The sequence below is a fragment of the Nomascus leucogenys genome, chromosome 21, assembly GCF_006542625.1.
Source record: "Nomascus leucogenys isolate Asia chromosome 21, Asia_NLE_v1, whole genome shotgun sequence".
NCBI classification, from domain to species: domain Eukaryota; kingdom Metazoa; phylum Chordata; class Mammalia; order Primates; family Hylobatidae; genus Nomascus; species Nomascus leucogenys.
The window spans coordinates 38643184-38663912 of record NC_044401.1 but is presented as its reverse complement, the minus strand read 5'-3'; the positions used below and the strand labels follow the sequence as shown (position 1 = coordinate 38663912).

Genomic DNA, 20729 nt, shown 5'->3' with positions numbered 1-20729 from the left:
CTCAAAAGTGTTTACTTTAGCAATATGATCTGATATGAACGGAATGAAGTTTGAAAAATGAGAAGTAGTTGTGGTTGTTAGCTGGAAGCAGGGATGATTCGATTAATTTTATACAGGTGGTTGATGATTGATGGAGGTGGAGGCATTTCAGGAGAAAGTTAGTATTTGGGAAAGAGACACTCTACCTGTATAGCCCAGCGAATTGTCATCGTTATCAGAGGTGGGGATTGGCGTCTCGTGGTCGTTCCCCCTCTCTACATCTTCAGGGTCTGTCGGAAACAACACCAGAGCTGCTGATGGGGTCACAGTAGTAACAGTAGTTGCCATTTCGATCACAGCATGTCCAGACACAAGTAAATCCACATGTGACAGAAAAACACACAAGGACAACACACAGCACGCTTCATCCTTGCCCCTCCTGCGGCACACTAAGCCCTGCGAAGGTCTCAGCATCATTGTTTACAGTTTCTACTTTTTCTCCTTAATTTCCCTAATTCTCTGCTCTGCCTGCACCTTTGCCGCACTTCAAAGCTGGCGAAGGGCTCCGACTGCCCTCTGTGAGGCCGCCAGCACGGACTGAGAGAGTGAGCATATGGAGCAGGGAGAGGGCAGGGTGGCTGAATGCTAGCATTGCTAATTTTCTACCTTATTGTTAATCAAAGCTATTGACTGTGATCACTCCCCATCATCGCTTCATCTCCTGGCAATTACAGACGCCAGAGACTGTACCTCATATGAGGCAGGGAGGATGTGGGGAAAAATAGGTCTTGTCAAATAAGAGGGAGGATGATAAAAATGTCATACTTTTTTTCTGAGAAACACGGAAGAAAGCGGTGCAACATCACGTCTTTCAGAAGGCAACAATCTCGCGTCTTAAAGGACTGATATAAATTTACTGCAATGAATGCATGACTAAAACACATCTAACTTTGGATATTTTGGGTTGGATATTTTAAAACATTCCTAAGTATTGGATATTTTAAAACATTCCAAATTCTGTATAAGTATTTTCATTCATCTATGCTTATTTTTCTTAAATAAAAAATGCATTTTTTCTGTTTTTCTTAAATTGCACATTAATTTTCCTACGCAGAATTTTAGAGTGGAGGCCAAACACAACACTCTACTTTCCATATCCAGACTCAGAGGAGCAGAGGAGCAGTATGTGTGTATATCGAAGCTCAATGACACTACCAGATTTCCCTGGTGCACAATCACTCTACCTGTCACCTATATGTAAGATAAGTATGAGCAGTGTTTATAGGTCTGCTACTGAGAAGCACACACAGACACAATAAAAACCAAGAGTGTACCTCCTAAATCGAATAATGTAGAGCCATAGGTCATTCAAGTTCTGATGCTCTGCAGGCTTTAAAGAGAATCACCTTTAACATTATCTACAGAGGAAGGATTTCTTGTTCTGAGCAGTGAAGAAGCGCAGATGTTTACTGGGGGAACAGTGTGTCACTTATGGATGAGCCAGTGAGTACATGCAGGTACTGCCTCTCTAGAAACATCACAGAGGTCATTAATTTTGTGTCTCCACTAGATAGGTCAACATATTTTGTCTTAGACACAGCTATTCAGGGATGATTTAGAAATTCTTAAAAAAGGAATAAAAAGACTAACATGAGTCCACTTGGTTTTTTCATGCAGCATATTTTCCCCCCTAATCTCCCTGCTTTCCCTCCTCCTTCCCACAAGTGCCATGTAATTATAATAACCTGATGTGGCTAAAACGAAAAAAAAAAAAAGTTCAGATCTGTGCAGACAAAAGAGAAAAGATACTCATTCTTGCTTTATTCATCCTTGCCTCTCTAGTGATGGCTGTTGTCATTTTACCCTTAAAATAGATGCTACAAGTGATAAAGGCAGAAAAAGTGTCCACTTTACCTTTCCGGCCTGTGAACTTACTACACGCACACGTTGTTTAGGTCAAACTTTTAAGTCACATCAATGAGAAAGAATGGGGAGCAGGCACTTTTGTGTGTTTTGAGGCAGTGTTCAGAATGTTCTGTCACAAGTCATCTTGCTCATGCAGACTAACCAAATATAAGAGGTTGTTGCAGGAAGATCATCAGAAATTGCTTGGTCAAATGCATGAAACGGCTTTTAAGAAAACCACCCTGCTTACCTACAATCTTGTTTTAAATGATAGAATGTGTTTAGAATCACTTTAATTTTATGAATTATTTTTTAGTAACACAATGCAGACTTTTAAGGGAAGTTCTACTTTTAATTTGCAAGCAATCAGTTATTTAATGTGGACCCACACATTTCTAATCACTCTGTTACAAATACAATACAGATTCATCCAAATCCGCAATATAAATTAAATCAGCGTGTCTACACAATATTACAAGACTTTTGGGATGAGGTTTGTGTACCTTTGTTATTGAATTCTTTCTGAGAATGGGGATATTATGAAAGCAAGAGATGAGGAAAATAAATTTACTGTCATTTGAAATGAGATACCTAAATCATATAAAATAGATTTCCACCTGCATGTAGCCTATCTTAAGTGGCTTATAAATTCGCTTCTCTGTTCCTGCGCATCACCTTTCTGGCCCCTTCTTAGGCTCAGGAAAGAATAGATTTTTGCATTAATCAATGAATCTTACCATATCTCTAAAGTCCATTCAATCTACCTTGTTCTGCATTTAATTAATGATATGCTAGACCTAAAGGAAACAAAAGGTACTATTTTTAGCTGCTTTGCTAATTTTTTTCTTTCTTCTCCTTCCTGTCAAAAGATAACAATAACATGAAATAGCCACTTGACTCACTGTGACAGAGCTGGAGAACTAATTTAAGACCAGTCCAAAAGACATTTACTTAAATTTTTGGTTAAATAGCATTGATTATGCGAGCTATGGACTAGAAGATAGCAAGGAAGAGACTATTGTGTGTTTACCATATCTAAAGGAGGTCTTATATTCCAGCTCCGAATTTAGGGCTACCCAGGCCTGAATTGAAATAGGTTCAGCTGCAATTGGTAAAAGCTGCCATCCCATCTAGAAACACACTGGCACTAGAGGTGCTGGGTTTTATGTGTCTGTCATCCCCATTATAATCTAAATTCCTGAGGGTCAGGTATTCTGTCTGCTTCTCATTTGTGTACCTACCCACTTTACATTGAATCGAAGATAATAGATAAATTAGTAAAGAGATGGTAACCAAGAATGCAAACCTTACTTAAGTGATAGATGCTCAATCTGAAACAACTGAAAAGGATGTCAATTGTATTTTCTGCACCAGTATTATATGCAGAGCGGGGATGAAAAGCTTGCTGTAAATAAACTCAAATGCTATTGTACATCCTACATCCTCAAATCCATACAAACCAATGAGGCACCTTTCAATATAAAAAGGAAGTCTTGAATCATAACATCACAGTCATTCTGGGTTGGAAATGGGTCAGATGGACCCTCATAACAATCTTCGATGAGATGTATACACTCCTGTGAATTTAGGCCATTTGACCTTCACTGCTTTTCAGGGTGATCAATTCCAATTTTATAATTAAGTCTTGTTTTTTTAATTTGTTCTAAAAAATCTGTTTTCTAGATTTTCTATGCAGACTCCAAGTCTGGAGGAATGTATAGAACTAATGCCTCATACATGACAGCTTGTTTCCCTCCCCATACTCCTTAAATACTTGTGTTTCACACGGTTCCAGATTTCATCCTGTTCTTTTCAAAATGCTGTCTGTAGATATCTTCATCTGAGCCCAAGACTTCGATTATTTTTCATAACACATGCAACTTGTACATTTCTCAACTGGATGCTCTACCAACAACCAAATTTATTTCCATTGGTGATTCAACTTCATGTAAATTCAAAGAAACTTCACACTTTTTCTCACTCAATACTAAACTCATCAGCTTGTCTTCAACCTACTTCTTTCCTATAGTCCCTACCTATGTTACATATTTTACATAAATATTAAATATTTTAAGTATTTTACAATTCAGTAAAAAGTTAGCATCTGGGGTTAAAACTGAACTCTGATCTATAGGCTTATTGTTTATAAATATTTTGTGACATGGCTTTATATATTTTTGTGTAGGGGTTGTATGCCATACTTAAACTTACAATATATAAGGTTATATGTGTGTATATATATATATGTACATGTATATATACACACATACATACATATATGTACATACACACAAACAATATATGAGTGGACCATCTTAAAACAGTCTTTCACATATATAATAACAGCAACAACTATAAAAGGAAATAAACACCTATATCTTCCTTTACAATATAAATTATGTCTTCAAGGAAACTTTGTCTTTAAATATAACAATTCATTAAATGTTTGGATTTTTAAACATTAATTATTTTTTAATTGACAAATTTAAATTAAGTACAACATAATGTTTTGAAATATGTATGTATACATTGTAGAATGGCTTAATACAGCTAACTAACATATGCATTACCTTACACACTCATCATCTCTTGTAGCGAGAACATTTAAAATTGAGTGTCTTAGAGATGATCAAGACTATAATACATTGTTATTAAACATAGTCATCATGTTGTACAATGGGTCTCTTGAACTTATTCCTCCTAACTGAAATTTTATGTCCTTTGGCCAGCATCTCCCCAAACCCCCACATCTATTAAGTGAAAAATGGTTGGAAGACAGCATATTTTACAATGCCAAAGTATCACCCCAGAGGGCATTTGCTAACTTGGAAGTAAAAAATACACTTTGATAATTGATAGATCAGACAGTCATATCTGCAACTCAGTAATCAAACTTACTATCACCAATAGCAGGCAGCTAAGAGTGAGAAGACCATTATGTAATACAATATACAATATCAGCTATGAAGCCTTTCTGAAAAAAAAAATTGTTGATTGTTCAATGAAGACTTGAGATCCAGCTTAAAGTTTCCAGACAAAATAACATACTTAGTTTTCAGGATACACATGTGGAATAATTAAGGCATGAGATATCATATCTCTAAATGATATTCAAATGGTTGAATAAAAACTATCTTGGGAGAAAGAGATACAGCAAATATGACATAACATTAGCAATCATTCAATCTTTTTTTTTTTTTTTTGAGACGGAGTTTCACTCTTGTTGCCCATGCTAGAGTGCAATGGTGCAACCTCAGCTCACCGCAACTTCTGCCTCCTGGGTTCAAGCGATTCTCCTGCCTCAGCCTCCTGAGTAGCTGGGATTACAGGCATGCGGCACCATGCCGGGCTAATTTTGTACTTTTAGTAGAGAGGGGGTTTCTCCATGTTGGTCAGGCTGTTATCAAACTCCAGGCCTCAGGTGATCCACCCGCCTTGGCCTCCCAAAGTGCTGGGATTTACAGGCGTGAGCCACCACACCTGGCCCAATCACTCAATCTTTTATGAAAAACATTTAAAAAGTTTAAAGGATGGTGGATGAAAATTTAATAATCTAAAGCCTTCTCTATAATGTGCAGCAGACATTCATGCAATGGCATTTCTCTTTCACCAGTGGTATTAAAGTAGGTAATATTAGTTTTGTAGTACAAAGACTCATATTTGCAGTGGCATTCAATCCATAGTTATTTAAATTGTTTATCATCCCATGGTAGCCAGTGTTATATTGTGGAAATGTAGAGGCCTAAGAGAAAAGCCTGTTGGTTTAAATTCAGAATCTTACTTATTTGTTTTTAATTTTTAAATTGGGTTTGCAATCACAGCTCAAAACATTAGGATTTTCAACCTTCTTCTTTCCTTCTGTCATATTCAGTTATGTATAATAAAAACATAAAACATAAAATCTTCTTCCTTTTGCCCTACTTACTATAAAGTGTCAAGCTAGTTTCTTTATAGATTTGCATTATCACAGTGCAGAACTTTGGCATTAATTGACATTTTAAAGATGATCATTAATAAAAGATTAGGGAAAAGCAAATGAATATAAACTACTATCAATATGAGAATTGTGTTCTACAAATTGGATCAATTCTCATTGATTCTTTCCTACTAATTAAGAGGAATGCATGGAAGGGGTACTTTAAATGGAGTACTGAGAACATTTAATTAGAAACCTAGACAATGAATTATAAAATCAAATACAAAAAACCCCTATATTTGTGAAGCTTTAAATTTGCATCAAAATTCTATAAGATCAAATTTAAGTTAAATTCAAACTTCTGCTTTAATCATGTGTGGCCCGAATAATTGTTGAATGTACTTTATTATCTGTCCCATTTTTTTGAACTGGGAATAAGGGGAGAAATATAAGTTATGTTATAGAGATTGAGAGGAAAAAAAGTCAGTAGGTGCTCCTTAGAAATATTTAGTAAGTGATGCAAATAAAGAAATATATCTACAACAGCAGAAGAAATCTATGTACTGTAGAACATTAGATATAATATGTATGAAGTTAAAAAATTGCCACTAAATATTGAATAAGGCATTTTTTAAAGCAGCAACATGAGAACAGAAAACAATGTGTTACAATCATCTCCAATTTTACTGCTATAAGAAAAATCAAGGTTGTTTCTTTATGTTTCTTTCAAAGATAGAAGAACCATGATTACAATGATCCAAGTGGACAATACTTGTTAGAAATTGTGTTTTGGTAAAATAAACAAAAACGTTAGCCTTCATGTAAAATCTACTTTCAAAAAAAATGTTTAGTGACTGGATGGTTCTTTCAAAATTTGAAAACTTGGTCTTCCAATAGTTTTGAGAAAAGAAAAAAAGTCAGAGTAGTTGATTATTTGGATGAGCTGAAAGAATCTTAATGGAGAGTAGGTAATTTTAACCTGTGGCCTGAGATGCCAGGAGTGTACTAAATTAAAAAAAACAGATTTCACACAATGATCTCAAAACACATGTTACTGCTTTTTTCTCATTTTCTGGTTTAGGTGATTAGAGAACTGAATGAATCAAATGTGAAGAAAAGGAAGTAAAACCTGCACTGATTATAATCACAAGTAATGTTTATATAATGCTTTGGTCTGTTTAATAGAACACATCATTTTATATGCATATATGTGTTCCTATGTAATGCTTACAGTTCTATCATGATCCTAGCCATCACCATCATGATTCTCATCAGTATTTCTGTTTTCAAGATACTGAAACCGAATCTCAGAGTTCTTTTGCTCTGTCATGCAACTAGTAAATAGTGGATCTGAAATTTGATTCCAAATGAATTCTGACTCCAAAGCACTCCACTTTTCACTACACACCATGACCTCCTTTTACTCATCAATCTAACTCTGGGAACTAGATGGAATTTCAATAGCATACAAACAATGGGACACCAGGTTAGTGATTCTTTTCTAGTCACTGAACAATACGATTGGATAATTTCACAAATCTATTTCTGAGGTCCATTAAGCATATCACCAGAACTTCTTCATGTGTCCTTTTACAGACAGAATAAAATAAAGTATTTAATAAGGTAGTCAGTTGTGTTGAAGCAAGAAATACACAATAAAATATTATTAAAATGGGATGCCAAAGCATAAGGCTTTGCCCACAATGTTTTAAAATATATTGATTTGGGGATCAAACTACTGACTGAAATCAAGATACATTGAGTTTTTTTTTGACAATTATTTCTAAAAATTATTCTTCAACAACAAAGGCACATCTTTTGGTGTAAGTTTAAGGGTGATTAAGACAGGGTCATGTCTTACTCATCATCCTATGCCTAGCCCTAACACAGTGCTTAAGAACAGAGTAGACAATCAACACCTTTTTTGTTGAATGACTAGATGAAACCCTGGGCCATAGTTTTGTTGGAATGAAGAGTTTAAGATGGGAGTAACTTTTCTCAATGAATGAACATGAATTACTTCCCTATTTGGAATGTTGGCATATACTTATCTATCTAAAATATTATAATCACCATAAATCTAATTCAGAACTACAGTATGGTAAATTACTATTTCTAATAGAATAACATATTACTTCCTTTTTCTCTCCTGTAAGTGTTATGTATACATTTGGAAATAGAATCTTATTTAACTTAATACTAAAAAGTGAAAAAAATTATAGTATGAATAAACAAGGAAGGTTTTTAAATATTGCCAGGTAGATGAATTATATTTAAGTTTTACAAATTCCTTCTGATTTTAGGAACTTCTGATATAGATATATAGACATAGATATAAATGTAAATATAGATATATTCTGATTTGAATGGAGTACATTTTTCTGAGAGGCTGCTCTTGAAATTAAAGTGATATTATAACAAGTTGGAATTAATATTTCATTTGCTTAGTTATATTCTATTTTTGAATCTCCAAAAGTGTTACAATTCTCAAAAAAAGTAGAATAACTATACAAAAATTGTCAAGTACAATTTGGTTTAAGCTAATTTGCGGTACATCTTGCTACACCAGACTGATGAAATCTGACTAAATAAAAGACACCTAATATATATTTAAGGAACAGCATCAATAACAGATATATATATTTTTTCTGCTATTATATATATATGTATATGTAAAACAATTCTGCTAACATAAAATACAGTATTGCAATATTAGGAAGGTAAATTCATTAATGGATAAGCCTGTGACTCGGAAGAATATAAATGCCACAGAAGAAGCTATTAATTCATTTCAATTCAACTTAATTTGGCTAAACAAGATAGAGTGCCTCCTATATGGAAATCATTCTATTGATGGAGAAATGCTCATAATTTTAAAACCATTTGTTTCCAGATCTCTCCTAGTGGAAACACTGACAAAGCAGATCTCTTAAAGTAATTGGGGAAATTGTGCTTCAGCATGACACGACATGTTTTTTTCTGATGTCTGAATATTTGGTTTATGAAAGTCATGGAGGTTGTCATAGAAATAATGTGATGACTACCCCTTTATAGAATTAAAAACTGAGCCAATTGTCTGGCTGAGGTCTGCATTTATTCAAAATCCTCAAATCAAATCCTCAATAATATCTGATGTGACAGGTACCTTGCTGGGTTGGAATTTAATCTGCAGAGATTTGCTGCCTTGAACTTTATCTGTGAGAGTTAATTTCCAGTCCATTTTACTAATGCTTCTGGCTCTCTCCGTCTGTTGACTTTTTTTGTTATTCTCTCCACCCACTTTGCCCTGGTATTCAAAGGCGCTTCTTTCATTGTGCTTGGCATCTGCTACTGTTCCACTCCCTTCCAGTCAAAGCATACGGCAACTTCAACACAGGCTAATTAAATGGTGCTTGAAGTTAGTTAACAGGTGGTGTCCCAGCTGCCCTTATAGTATGAACAAATACATCCTACATTTTCAGGCACAGAAATGGCACAATAGCAATACCTAAATTAATGGAGTACTCTTTTTATAGCATTAAAATGATGGATGGGGAACCAGGAAGAAATAGAACCCCTTTTGTAGATGTAGCTACCTGGGTTTGAGGTACGGTGATCACATTAGAGATCTTAAGTAAAAACTGAGATCTCCTTATCCTTTACCCAGTGCTCTTTTATCATTGTAGTATATGTACACTTATTGCCACTTCCTTTAAGTATGTTAATAATCCATGTTCATAATCACTGCTACTGGTTACTGTGTAGAATGATATTCAAGTAAAATTCACAGGTTTTGTTAAATTCAGTCAAAATATCAAATTATTTATTTGACATTTTGGAATCACTACAGCTAAATATATGTTATCATTTATTTAGATAATCAATATAGTGTAATGTTTAGGAGCCACTAGCTAACCGTGTGACTTTGGGCAAGTTACATTCATTTATTTATATATTATTTATTGATTGACCTCAGTTTCTTCAACTATAAAATGTAAAATAATAATATCTATTTCACAGGAGTCTGTGAGCATTAAATAAGCAATTATTTATAAAATCTTATGATAATCCTGTACACCTAGTAAGAAGTTAGTAAAAGTTTGCTATTATTATAATTAATTCAAATTACAAACTAATTTAAATGGATCATTTATATTTTTTAACAAGCAAAATCCTACATATTTGCCTCCTGCAATGAGAAAACACACACTCTGTCTCTATTTAATTTGCCAATTGGGAGTTTATAGAAGATAAAAAGTGAATAACGCATCAGTTAAAATTCAAGAGAAAAGCGAATTTTGAAAATGTCATTTTTGTCTAACTGTGTTTCTTCATATCTTCACCATTGCATTTCCTCAGCACTCGTTTGCAAGAACACCCGACTGAATCATTCAGGAAGTATTTCCACATAGACAGCATGTCATCCTTATGGCAGATTACTTGAACTGCAGAACTTAGTTTCCCTAATTGCCTGGTTGCTTTGTGCTGATAAAGATGAATTCACTGAATTTTATTTCTTAAGAAAAATAAAACACACTTGATATTGAAATTACCCTGCAGATTTCTCCACTTTTAGGATGAAACATTTTTTTTCCTTGCCCAGTCATATTTCAACATCTGCCCAATTTCTTTTACTGTCTCCTGTAGAGAGATAGAAACTATGCTTGATGCATTGGAGGCTGGTGGGGGACATCTGAAGCATCTGCAGTTTGGCCCCAGATCACATGACAACTGCGATTCCTCCCCACCTGCCCTCCCTCACGTGTCCTGTATTTCGTGGCTGCCATCCATCTGTGACCATTAAGGGCACCTCTAAGGCTGCATTCACTCAACTGCTAAAGGGACAAATTTCCTCTATAGTCTCTTCATTGTCTGCCTTTCTTAACCACAGTCACGGTTTTGCACTCTTCATTCTAATTGTGCTTTTGATTATTGGGGTCATTTTATTCCTTCAGGTTTCCTAAAGGTCACAGGGATTAGCTGTGTCCAATCGAGGACCAGAGAGCGCAGTCGAGGCTTACCCCCGATTCATTCATTTCCATTGATTTCCTCTCAGTGTGAGAGTGGCAGTGGTGGTTGCTGTTTTGTTTTGTTTTTTTTTTTTCTTTTCTCTAACTCTCATTTGATTGCACATTGCACCCTCCCCCACTTCTCCATAGAGGGAGGCTGTTTGTAGCAATGGTTATGGCATAAGGGGTTTCACTGCAGCAAATTCACACAGGTAGGGCGCTGGCGATCAAATCAAATTGCACTTGATTCTTCTCTTTATTATTTCAGTTTACTTGTCTCACAGCCTTTGGACTTTTCTATTTTATAACATAAAGCTGAATTTTAAAATGACATTCCCATTTCTCATTAATTCAGTCTAATTTATTACACACATACTATATATACACTATTTATTGTAATTATACATACCACATATAACACGTTTTTATTTTTGTTTTCCTGTGTATTATTTGTTTTTACTCTGTGGATTCTGAGACTGACATTTGCGTTTTTTTGTGGGGATATCTGCCAGCCTTTATGCTCACAAGGAATTTTATAGTGAGGTGATATGTTTCACTTACAAATGTTTTTCCAAATGAGACATTCTTATTGTAAATTAATGGAAATTTGTGAAACTTAAGAAAATAAAATAGCTATTTTTAAGAAATGTGTTTATTTGTGTGCATGCAGAAGAAGTGAGGATTATGAACAAAAAACACACAAAATAACCCCAAATACCTTAAAAGATATTAGGCTATTTATGTATTTATTCATATTCAAGTGATAGTGGGGACCATTTATATGTAAAAGTATTTTCTGGGCATCAGATGAAGTCCATTACATACTGGTGGTCAACAGTATAACACAAGTAGGAGGCAGTCCTCTGTACATGTTCCTTCTTCTGGGAGTCAAGTGAGATGTGACTAAAGTTGCTGAGATTATCAGAAGGAAGAAGATTTGAAGATATTTGAAGATATTGTACCAACTAATTTCTTCCTTCTACACCCTCTGCTTTATAATTCATAATACACTTAATTGTATTATATGCAGTATATGCTCATCTGTAGATTCAGTAGCCTCTGCGCATATTTAGAATGGACACAGCCTAGGTGAGTAGCAAATATAAGACTTTTTGTTCTAATAATGCATCTCCTGTGTGAATACATTGATTAGCACGTGTTTGGGAAATGGATGAAAAGTTTTACTGTAGTAACTAATGCTCTTTCCATTGGCCTTTGGTTACCACTTTTTAAGTGAGGTCAGAAGTTTTAAAGCATTCCCATTTTCCTGCAGAATGGGAAAGGAAACTCAAGTTTATAGATAGGGAATAAAAATCTGCTGAGTTCTATATATTGAAAGAATTATGATAACTATGTATGAACATTTTAAGGAAATATTATAGAAATCATAAATAAATATTTGCAACTCTTGTTGATGGAGAAGATTCACAAAAGCAAGTCTCTGTAATCTGTAATCTGCAACATTTGGCATTTGAAAATGCCTTATGTCTCCAACATAAACCGTAAAACTGTAATGCGGGAGTCAGAAATGGCCATAAGATTGACAGTATTTTTAACAAATGAATGGTCAGAGTTGCACTAGTAGTAATTGGTATAAATAAATCAAACACCTAAGAATACGTTCCTCTTTTCTTAGATTATGTGGAATAAGACTAAACTATTTGTTAGTGTTAATGTTAAACCTTTATTTTTGGAATGGCTATTTGAGTGCTTCAATATGATTCTAAAAATAACCTGACAGCCTAACACCTGGTAACCAAATTTGCCAAAAAAATATAAATCTTCCATTGCTGGTAAAACTGCCTGCTTACCTATGATTCTGTAGCTTCTAGGTGAAAAATTCTCTCTAACATAATTCTGGCAAAAACATATAGGTATAGGTATAAAACATGATAGTGAATGAAATAACACAGGAAATAAAAAATGTGCCAAAGTAGTTACCCAATGCAGGGAGTTGACCGGTCATTACAAACATGATAACAGCACATATTATTTCACAAGAGAATAAAGATATTGTTGTCAAACTTTGCATCAATCACGTGTATTTAATTGACTATGCCATTAAGCGTTCTGCCATATATTCTACTTGCAAATATACTATATGCATAATGAAATATATCCTGAATCCTACCGTAAAAACTTTTCAAATTTTGAGATAATAGCAGGTTCATATGCATAATATAGGAATATCTATTATACATTTTACCTCGTTTCCTCCAGTGGTAACATCTTGCAAAACTATAGTACAATATCACAAACAGGATATTAACATTGATAATAGCAAGATAAAGGGTCTTTCCACCATTAAACGCGTCATTCATGCTGCCCTCTTATGGCCCCACACACTTTCCTCCCACTCAACCCCTTCCCATACTCTGACAACTACTAATCTATTATCCATATCCATATTTTTGAGAATGTTCTATAAATGAAATCATACAGTATATAACTTTTTTTGAGAATGACTTTTTTTCCCCACTCAGCTTAATTCTCCAAAGATTTTCCCAGGTTTTTGCGTGATTCAAGAGTTCATTCCTTTGTATTGCTATGGCAATGTAGAGTTCCATGATATGGATGTACTAGAGTTTATTTAGCCATTGACCTGTTGAGGAAATTTGGGTAGTTTCCAGTTTTGCCTATTATGAATAAAGCTGCTATAAATATGTACAGTTTTAGTATTAAATATACATTTTCATTTCTCTGAGATAAATGCCAAGGTCATTTGGTAATCAATATTCAATATTTAAAAGAACTGCCAAAATTGTTTTCCAGAGTGTCTCACAATCAGCTAATCAGATTTTAAAAGCCACACATATATTCACGTGAAAGAAATGTCTCTGCCGCATTAGGATTAGGTTAAAGTTAAACCTCTGAGAGCTCTTTCCCTTTCTCTCTCTTTTCCCCTTGCTTCTTTTTTCCCCTGCTGTCTGCTCCCTTCCACTTTCTTTCCTCTCTTTCCCATTCTCCTCTCCTTTCCTGCTTCTAAATCTTTCTTTTCTTCCTTCCTTTTTTTAAATCCTTTTCTTTATTCATATGTGCATAGGAAATTTTGATAGATGGAATGGAGTACGTGAACCTAATCTGAGATTAAGAGGAATGAAGAATACTAGAGCTTTGTATGTCCTTTAGAAACACTGAAATTAGTTTTATAGGCTTTTTAATATTTAATAATGTCATCTGATCCTCCTTATATTAAAAGGAAAAATATATAGTTGATATTACAAACAAAGAAAATGTAGAATCACCTTTATGATTCCCTTTTTCCATTAATGGTAGCAAACTAAAAGCCAACAATAATAATCATTTAAGTATGCAAGATCCATCAGACAGAAATCTGTTATGTTGCCACTGTGAATAGCAATGTATCTTCTTAGAGAAAAAAATAATATTTTGTAGGTTATTATGCAGTGCAGAATAAAGTGAGTTTTGGACTATATAATTGCAACTAAAAGATGTATGTTCTACTCTAGTGTACAACTATAAAGACCTGGACAAAATTGCCTACATAAAATCGTTCTACAAAAAAGATTATTGCTTTTGTACATCCTATTTTTATATACCTTAAAACCTGTTATGTCATTTGACTACAAATGGTCAATTTGGTTTGATTTGTCATCATGAAGCTATAACTATCAGTTGTTGATATCCTTTAAAAAATAAATTGATAAAATATATAGGTAACTTTACATTTACAAGGAGAATGATAAAACCTCAGGTAATTTACTATAAACACTATAAAACTATAAATATCAGAGTAATAGGTAGTCTTCAAAAACAGATAAAAATCATTTATAATCTCAACTTTTTAGATTTATGGACTCTGGAATCAATGAGAGTTGAAAGAAAATTTCTGATGCCAGAAATACACACACACACACACACACACACATAAATAACACTCATCCTATTTTAAAAACTTTATTATTTAATCTTTAAATGTGAAAACTATCAAGAGAATAGAATTACTTACCATACTAAAGGTGGTCATTTGAAATAAATATATTTACTATACTTGAAAATCTTGTCATAAGACTTTGTAACAAACCTTATGTACGCTAGAAAATTGATTATGAAGCTACCACTCTAAAAGATGATGTAAGGAAAAAAAATGTTGCCCAACTGACCTGATAATTTCTGTGAAAGAGACTGAAAGACTATTGATGGGGGTCAGAGAGTGGATTGTCCTGGATTTAAACCACAACCTTTTATTCAAGAAACTCTGGCTGCTTGGGAGATAAAGTTCCAGTCACACTGGCACTATTTCCTCCACAGCTTGATAAAATAAAAAACAGCACAGTAAAATAACATGAATTAAATAAAATGACCGGCCGGGCACGGTGGCTCACGCCTGTAATCCCAGCACTTTGGGAGGCCGAGGCGGGCAGATCACGAGGTCAGGAGATCGAGACCATCCTGGCTAACACGGTGAAACCGAAACCCCGTCTCTACCAAAAAAATACAAAAAATTATCCGGGCGTGGTGGCGGGCGCCTGTAGTCCCAGCTACTCGGGAGGCTGAGGCAGGAGAATGGCCTGAACCCAGGAGGCGGAGCTTGCAGGGAGCCGAGATCGCGCCACTGCACTCCAGCCTGGGCGACAGAGCGAGACTCTGTCTCAAAAAAAAATAAATAAAAATAAAAAATAAAATAAAATAAAATGACCATCTTTACAGTGTTGAGTGAAATAGATGGTGACTGAGATAAAGTTAGTGGATAATTCTACTGTAGATGATGTGATTAGAGATTACTTAATTGGTAGAAATAACAGTTGGTGTGCTGGGCTCAACCCCTTAAACCTTTGAGAATACTTCAAGTGGGTAACTTCATATTAAAGATAAAGCAAAAAAAAAAAGTCTACTTAAATCTACTTAAATTGCCTGAGAAATTTTCATAGGCTATTTCTATTTATAAGATAATGCACGTTTATTTCAAATACCAATAAAAGTGTCTGCTTTAAAAGCAATCCTAAATATACAAAGGCAATTACGTCACAGAGCTTGGAATTGACCCCACCCCCACTTCTGAGGTTCACCTGTCATCACTCACCGTTCAAAGGGGGCCTGTGAATGGATGTTTAGGGCATCAGAGTAGTTCCTCAGGGAATAAAGATGTAGAAGAATATACCACTTAAAACTTTTAGGAAAAGAAATGGTCCATAAAAATAGACCCCATCAATTTTATCAGCTGTATTGATTCTTTTGTCATTTTTGTGAACATAACTGCAGAAAAATATGTTTATTATACTTTTGTAGAGCTAAATATAGTGTGACAGATACAGGATCATAGAATATATATATCTCTCTAATGTGTATGTATATACATGTATTCATGTGTGTCTCTGCATGTATATATACATACATATGCATATATCCTGGACTTATGTGAAGTATGCAGATATCTGTGGTAAATAATATTTTAAGATTGATTTTTCATTGTTACCATTTTTGCTTTGTTATTTGGACTGCAAAGAATTAAATGTACGCAACTTTATAGAACTAAAATCAAAATTAAAGACAGAGCGTTGAAAGAAAAAAGAATATAGGACAAAATAGACGAAGATGCCCAGTATCCTGTATCTAGAAAAATTAACATAGATCTTAGTTGAATCTGATTATTTAAGAGGAGAAAAAGCAACGAAGTGGCCAGTTTTCTTGAATGTAGGGAAAATTTGGATCGTCTAAGCAGAAGGAAATGGTGAAAATATCTTTCCAATAGTTGCTTTAGTTATATATTGTCAGAGTGTAATGGATATTTCTAAAAGGTAGGAAGAAATATTGAAATTGGTTTTAGAACGAAATGCAAATAAGTATTAACATATCCATGGAAAACAGTATAAAATCATCTCTGATCAAAACTAGATAGTTGCATAGTACAAATGTTCTGAATTTTCTTTTCAAGAAAAGGAAGGTAGTAATGGAAAATTTTGATTTTAATTCTAATTTAATACCACCTGTCCAGCAGCAACTTAAAATGAATATAGTCGACACAATTGGCTCAAGCATGGTTTAAAGGCTGATTTTACTCTATCTTGAACTTCCAGTTGTGCCTGCCTGACAGATACCTTGCCAATCACAAAATTCAGAAGGTACTTTCTGTTTGACAAAAGCCAAGAAGCGTGGCCTACAAAACTGGCCACTTTTTCATTAAAAAGAAATGTAAGGACACTGAGCAGGTGAGTTTTCTTTTTAGTAAATGAATCATTTCAAGAGATCAAAGAGGCCGAAAATGAGATACCCAATATTTAGGCGATGTTCCCGAGGCAACGCTATTCCTTACACAGCTGTTGTCCCAGGCTGAAATTAGTTGCTTAGAATTTGAGTTAAATAATCCCATCCTTCATATGACTTTAGGAAATTGGGTGTTAGGGAAACCAGCCAGCACCATTCTGTTAAGTGGTCCTTGAACAGAAAAGTACTTTCCTTTGAATAGGAGAAAAAGTTTGATCACATTTAAGCTAATCTATCATTTATTATACACAGTGGGTGAGATAGTTAATGACTCTATTGATTTCTTTTGGTACTTAGTTTCATATACAGCATTTAACCAATGTGAAACTGAATATGGAATTTGTTTTCCATTTGTTATTGATGCACTTAAATTTTTTTATTTATGCTAATACATACTGATTTCAATAGAGAATTTCAAAACAGCTATAGATAAAACTAGATTTTACTTCTCAGATTTTTTTGTTGTTGTTGTAACTTTAGGTATCTTTCCATGCCTGCTTATAGTTAGCTTCAGAGCTCCTGCTACTTTTACTAGGAAGGAAAAAGAACATTGAAACTTTGCCAACAATGTTGGTCACAGACATTTCAGAAATAGCTTTTTTCTTTCCTCCTTCTCTTTTCTTATCTGCCTCTGTCATATCTCCACTGTTCATTTATATAGGCTGCAATAATTATTCTTTGATTCCTCCCTCTTCTTTGAGAGTCATATGGGCCATTCCTAGAAGGCTATCTGTCTTCACAAAAAGACAAAGAAAGAAATGGAAGTACAATAGGAACACAAGGGCTGCAAATGTGTTCAAACAGCACCACGATGGTAAAGGGGATTCACAGTAAGAATGAGAAGAAAGACTGGAAGACTATATACAGAATGAATATTATAAAAAATAACCATTTAAAAATTAAAGGAGCTGGGAGAGGTGATGTGCGTCTCAGATACTCAGGAGGCTGATGGGTCTCTTAAGCCTAGAGTTCGAGGCCAGCCTAGGACAGATCTCTTAAAAAATTTTAAATGAAAGAAGTACTAGCAATAATATATAAGCCTGGGAACAGGAGCAAGGTCTAAAATAGCATGCCATGGGAGGAAAACCAAATGATTTAGGCATCATATGAGAAATAGACAAAGCCAATTTTTGAGTTGAGTTTAATAGTCTATGAGTGGGAGCATTCATGTAGGGTCTAATGGATTAGACCTGTACATGATCAGAAAGTAAGTTGTTAAATTCTGCAGCTGTCTGAAATCATCATTAAATTTAAAAAGCTTAAGAATTCAAATGAGACCTCAAAATCAATTCTTAACATTCATACTCATTCCTAAGGAGTCACTGAAATACTGAATTCCTAGTATGTTGTCTAATAAGAATGGTTAACTAGATTAGCTGTATTTTGTTGATGTGATCAATAATTAAAATTTAGACACAGCATAAACATAATTTTAGAATGCAGGTGCTCAGAACAGCAAAATCTAAGATGTGCTCAGGCAATGAGGTGCTGGAGTCTCACATACTGGCGCCAAGTGTCATTGTTTCCCAGCAATTGGGACTTAACACTTGTTGGAACACAACAAATGTTCTCAGCAATCTGTTCCCAGTTCCATATTTGTGCTGATACATTGGTAGCCTCAATGTTGAGAATATTTAAATGAAAATCGGTAAATATTATAAATCAGGGCCTTTGCCCCAGAGAACCAGTTGTTAACTACTTACCAGCATACTTCTGCCTTCAGAGAATTTTATCATGTTTATTATAAACTGTCAGTTTAAACTACTCAGTGAGAATCTAAGCAAACTAGTTAACAGTTTCCTTAATTTTCCAATATCCCAAGGCTCAAAGAGTATTTTCAAATTCCATATTTGCATAATAGCCTTTTAGTGTTGTTATTTGAGCATTTTATATTATTTTATTTTCTCTCCTTAATATCAGTTTCACTTAATTTTGTTTTCTAAAACATTTTTTTAGTGATTGCGCTAGAGTTTGCAACATACATTTGCAACTAATTCAAGTTCACTTTCAAATAACACTGTACCACTTTATAATATTGAAAGTACAGTGGTACAAGTATAATCACGAAATATTTCTGATTCCTCCTTCTGATCACTCTATCATTATTGTCATTCACTTTATTTATATATAAAAACATATAAGCATATGTATAGATCGACTATAGATTAATTTCTCTTATATGTAAACATACATAATCAAATAAACTATTGCTATTATCATTGTGAACAAACTGTTATATGTTTATCAATTAAGAATTAAGAAAAATAAATTGTATATTTACCTTCACTTATTTGTTCTCTGAGGTGCTTCCTTTTGTACCTATTTATCTTAAACTGAAAATTCAATGTTATATATATATGACGTACAACATGATGTTTCAAATATACATATATTGTGAAATGGCTAAATCAGGCTAATTTACATATGCATTATCTTAGATATTTATTTGTAGTGAGAATACATAAAATTACACTTTCTTTATCTAGATCTGAGTTTCTGATCTATAGCATTTTCCTTCTCTCTAAAGAAATTCTTTTAACAATTTCTTGCAAGACAGGTCTACTGACAACACAATTCCTCAATTCCTGTCTATCTGGAAATGTCGTTATTTCTCCTTCATTTCGTAAGGATAATTTTGTGGAGAACAGAATTCTAATTTGGTAGGTAAGATGTCTTTTTCTCTAGCTTCTTTCCAGATTTTTCCTTTAGTTTTCTAAATTTTGAACACATCATTTCTATTTATAGGGTTTTTTTTGCATTTATCCTGCTTGATGTTCCTTGAACTTCCTGTATCTGCGGTTTGATGACTGACATTAATTGGGGGAAGATTTTCGTCATTATTTCTTCAAATATTGCTTCTGTTCCTTTCTCTTCTCCTCCTGGTATTCCCATTTCACATATATTACACTTTTCGTAGTTGTCCTTATAGTTCTTAGATTTTTTTTATTTTTTTCAGTATTTTTTCTCCTTGTTTTTTAGTTTCGGAAAATTCTGTTGTCATATCCTCAAACCAAGAAATTATTTCCTTATTCATGTTCATCTACTGATGAGTCCATCAAAAACATTCTTCATTTCTGTTATGATGTTTTTGACCTCTAGCATTTCTTTTTGATATTTTCTTAGAATTTCTATCTCTCTGCTTATATTATCTATCTACTTTTGCATGTTGTGTGCTTTTTCTATTACGGCCCATAGTGTATTAATCATAGTTGTTTTATATTCCTGGTCTAGTAATTCCACATCCTAGCAATATCTGACTCTGGTTCTGATGCTTATTCAGTCTCTTTGAACTGTGGTGTTTTGTTTTGTTTTGTTTGTTTGTTTGTTTTTTCAGTCTCTTTGAACTGTGTGGTTTTTTTTTTTTTTTTTTTTTTTGTCTTTCAGTATGTTTTTAGTTGAAAATGGATATAATGTATTAGGTGAAAGGGACTCAGGTAAATCGGCCTCAGTGGTTTGGTGGCAAGGTGTGTGAGGAGGGGAGGCATTCTATACTCCTATAATTAGGTCTCAGTGTTTTGGTGAGTCTGTGCTCCTGGACTGTGAACTTCACCAGTGCTTCTCAATCTTTTTAACTTTTTTTCCACCCACTTAAGGGCCAGAAGGGGCTGAAATTAGGCATGTCCCTCGCCCAAGTTCAGTTAGGCTCTGATGAAACCCCAGTAGGTTAGGCCCTTATAAAAGAGTTACTCCTGATGGCAGGCCTTGTTAAGAGGAAC

The 20729-nt window shown here is 34.2% G+C and overlaps 1 protein-coding gene across 2 annotated transcripts in view; it reads right to left on the bottom strand.

The window, feature by feature from the left end:
* The window catches only part of ROBO1 (roundabout guidance receptor 1), a 1192968-nt gene that overhangs the window by 535910 nt on the left and 636329 nt on the right, over window positions 1–20729 (bottom strand). For both annotated transcript variants that reach the window (XM_030801652.1, XM_030801651.1), the window contains exon 3: window positions 186–269. In XM_030801652.1, the coding sequence (XP_030657512.1) occupies window positions 186–269 (84 nt within the window). The remainder of the gene's footprint in view (window positions 1–185; window positions 270–20729) is intronic.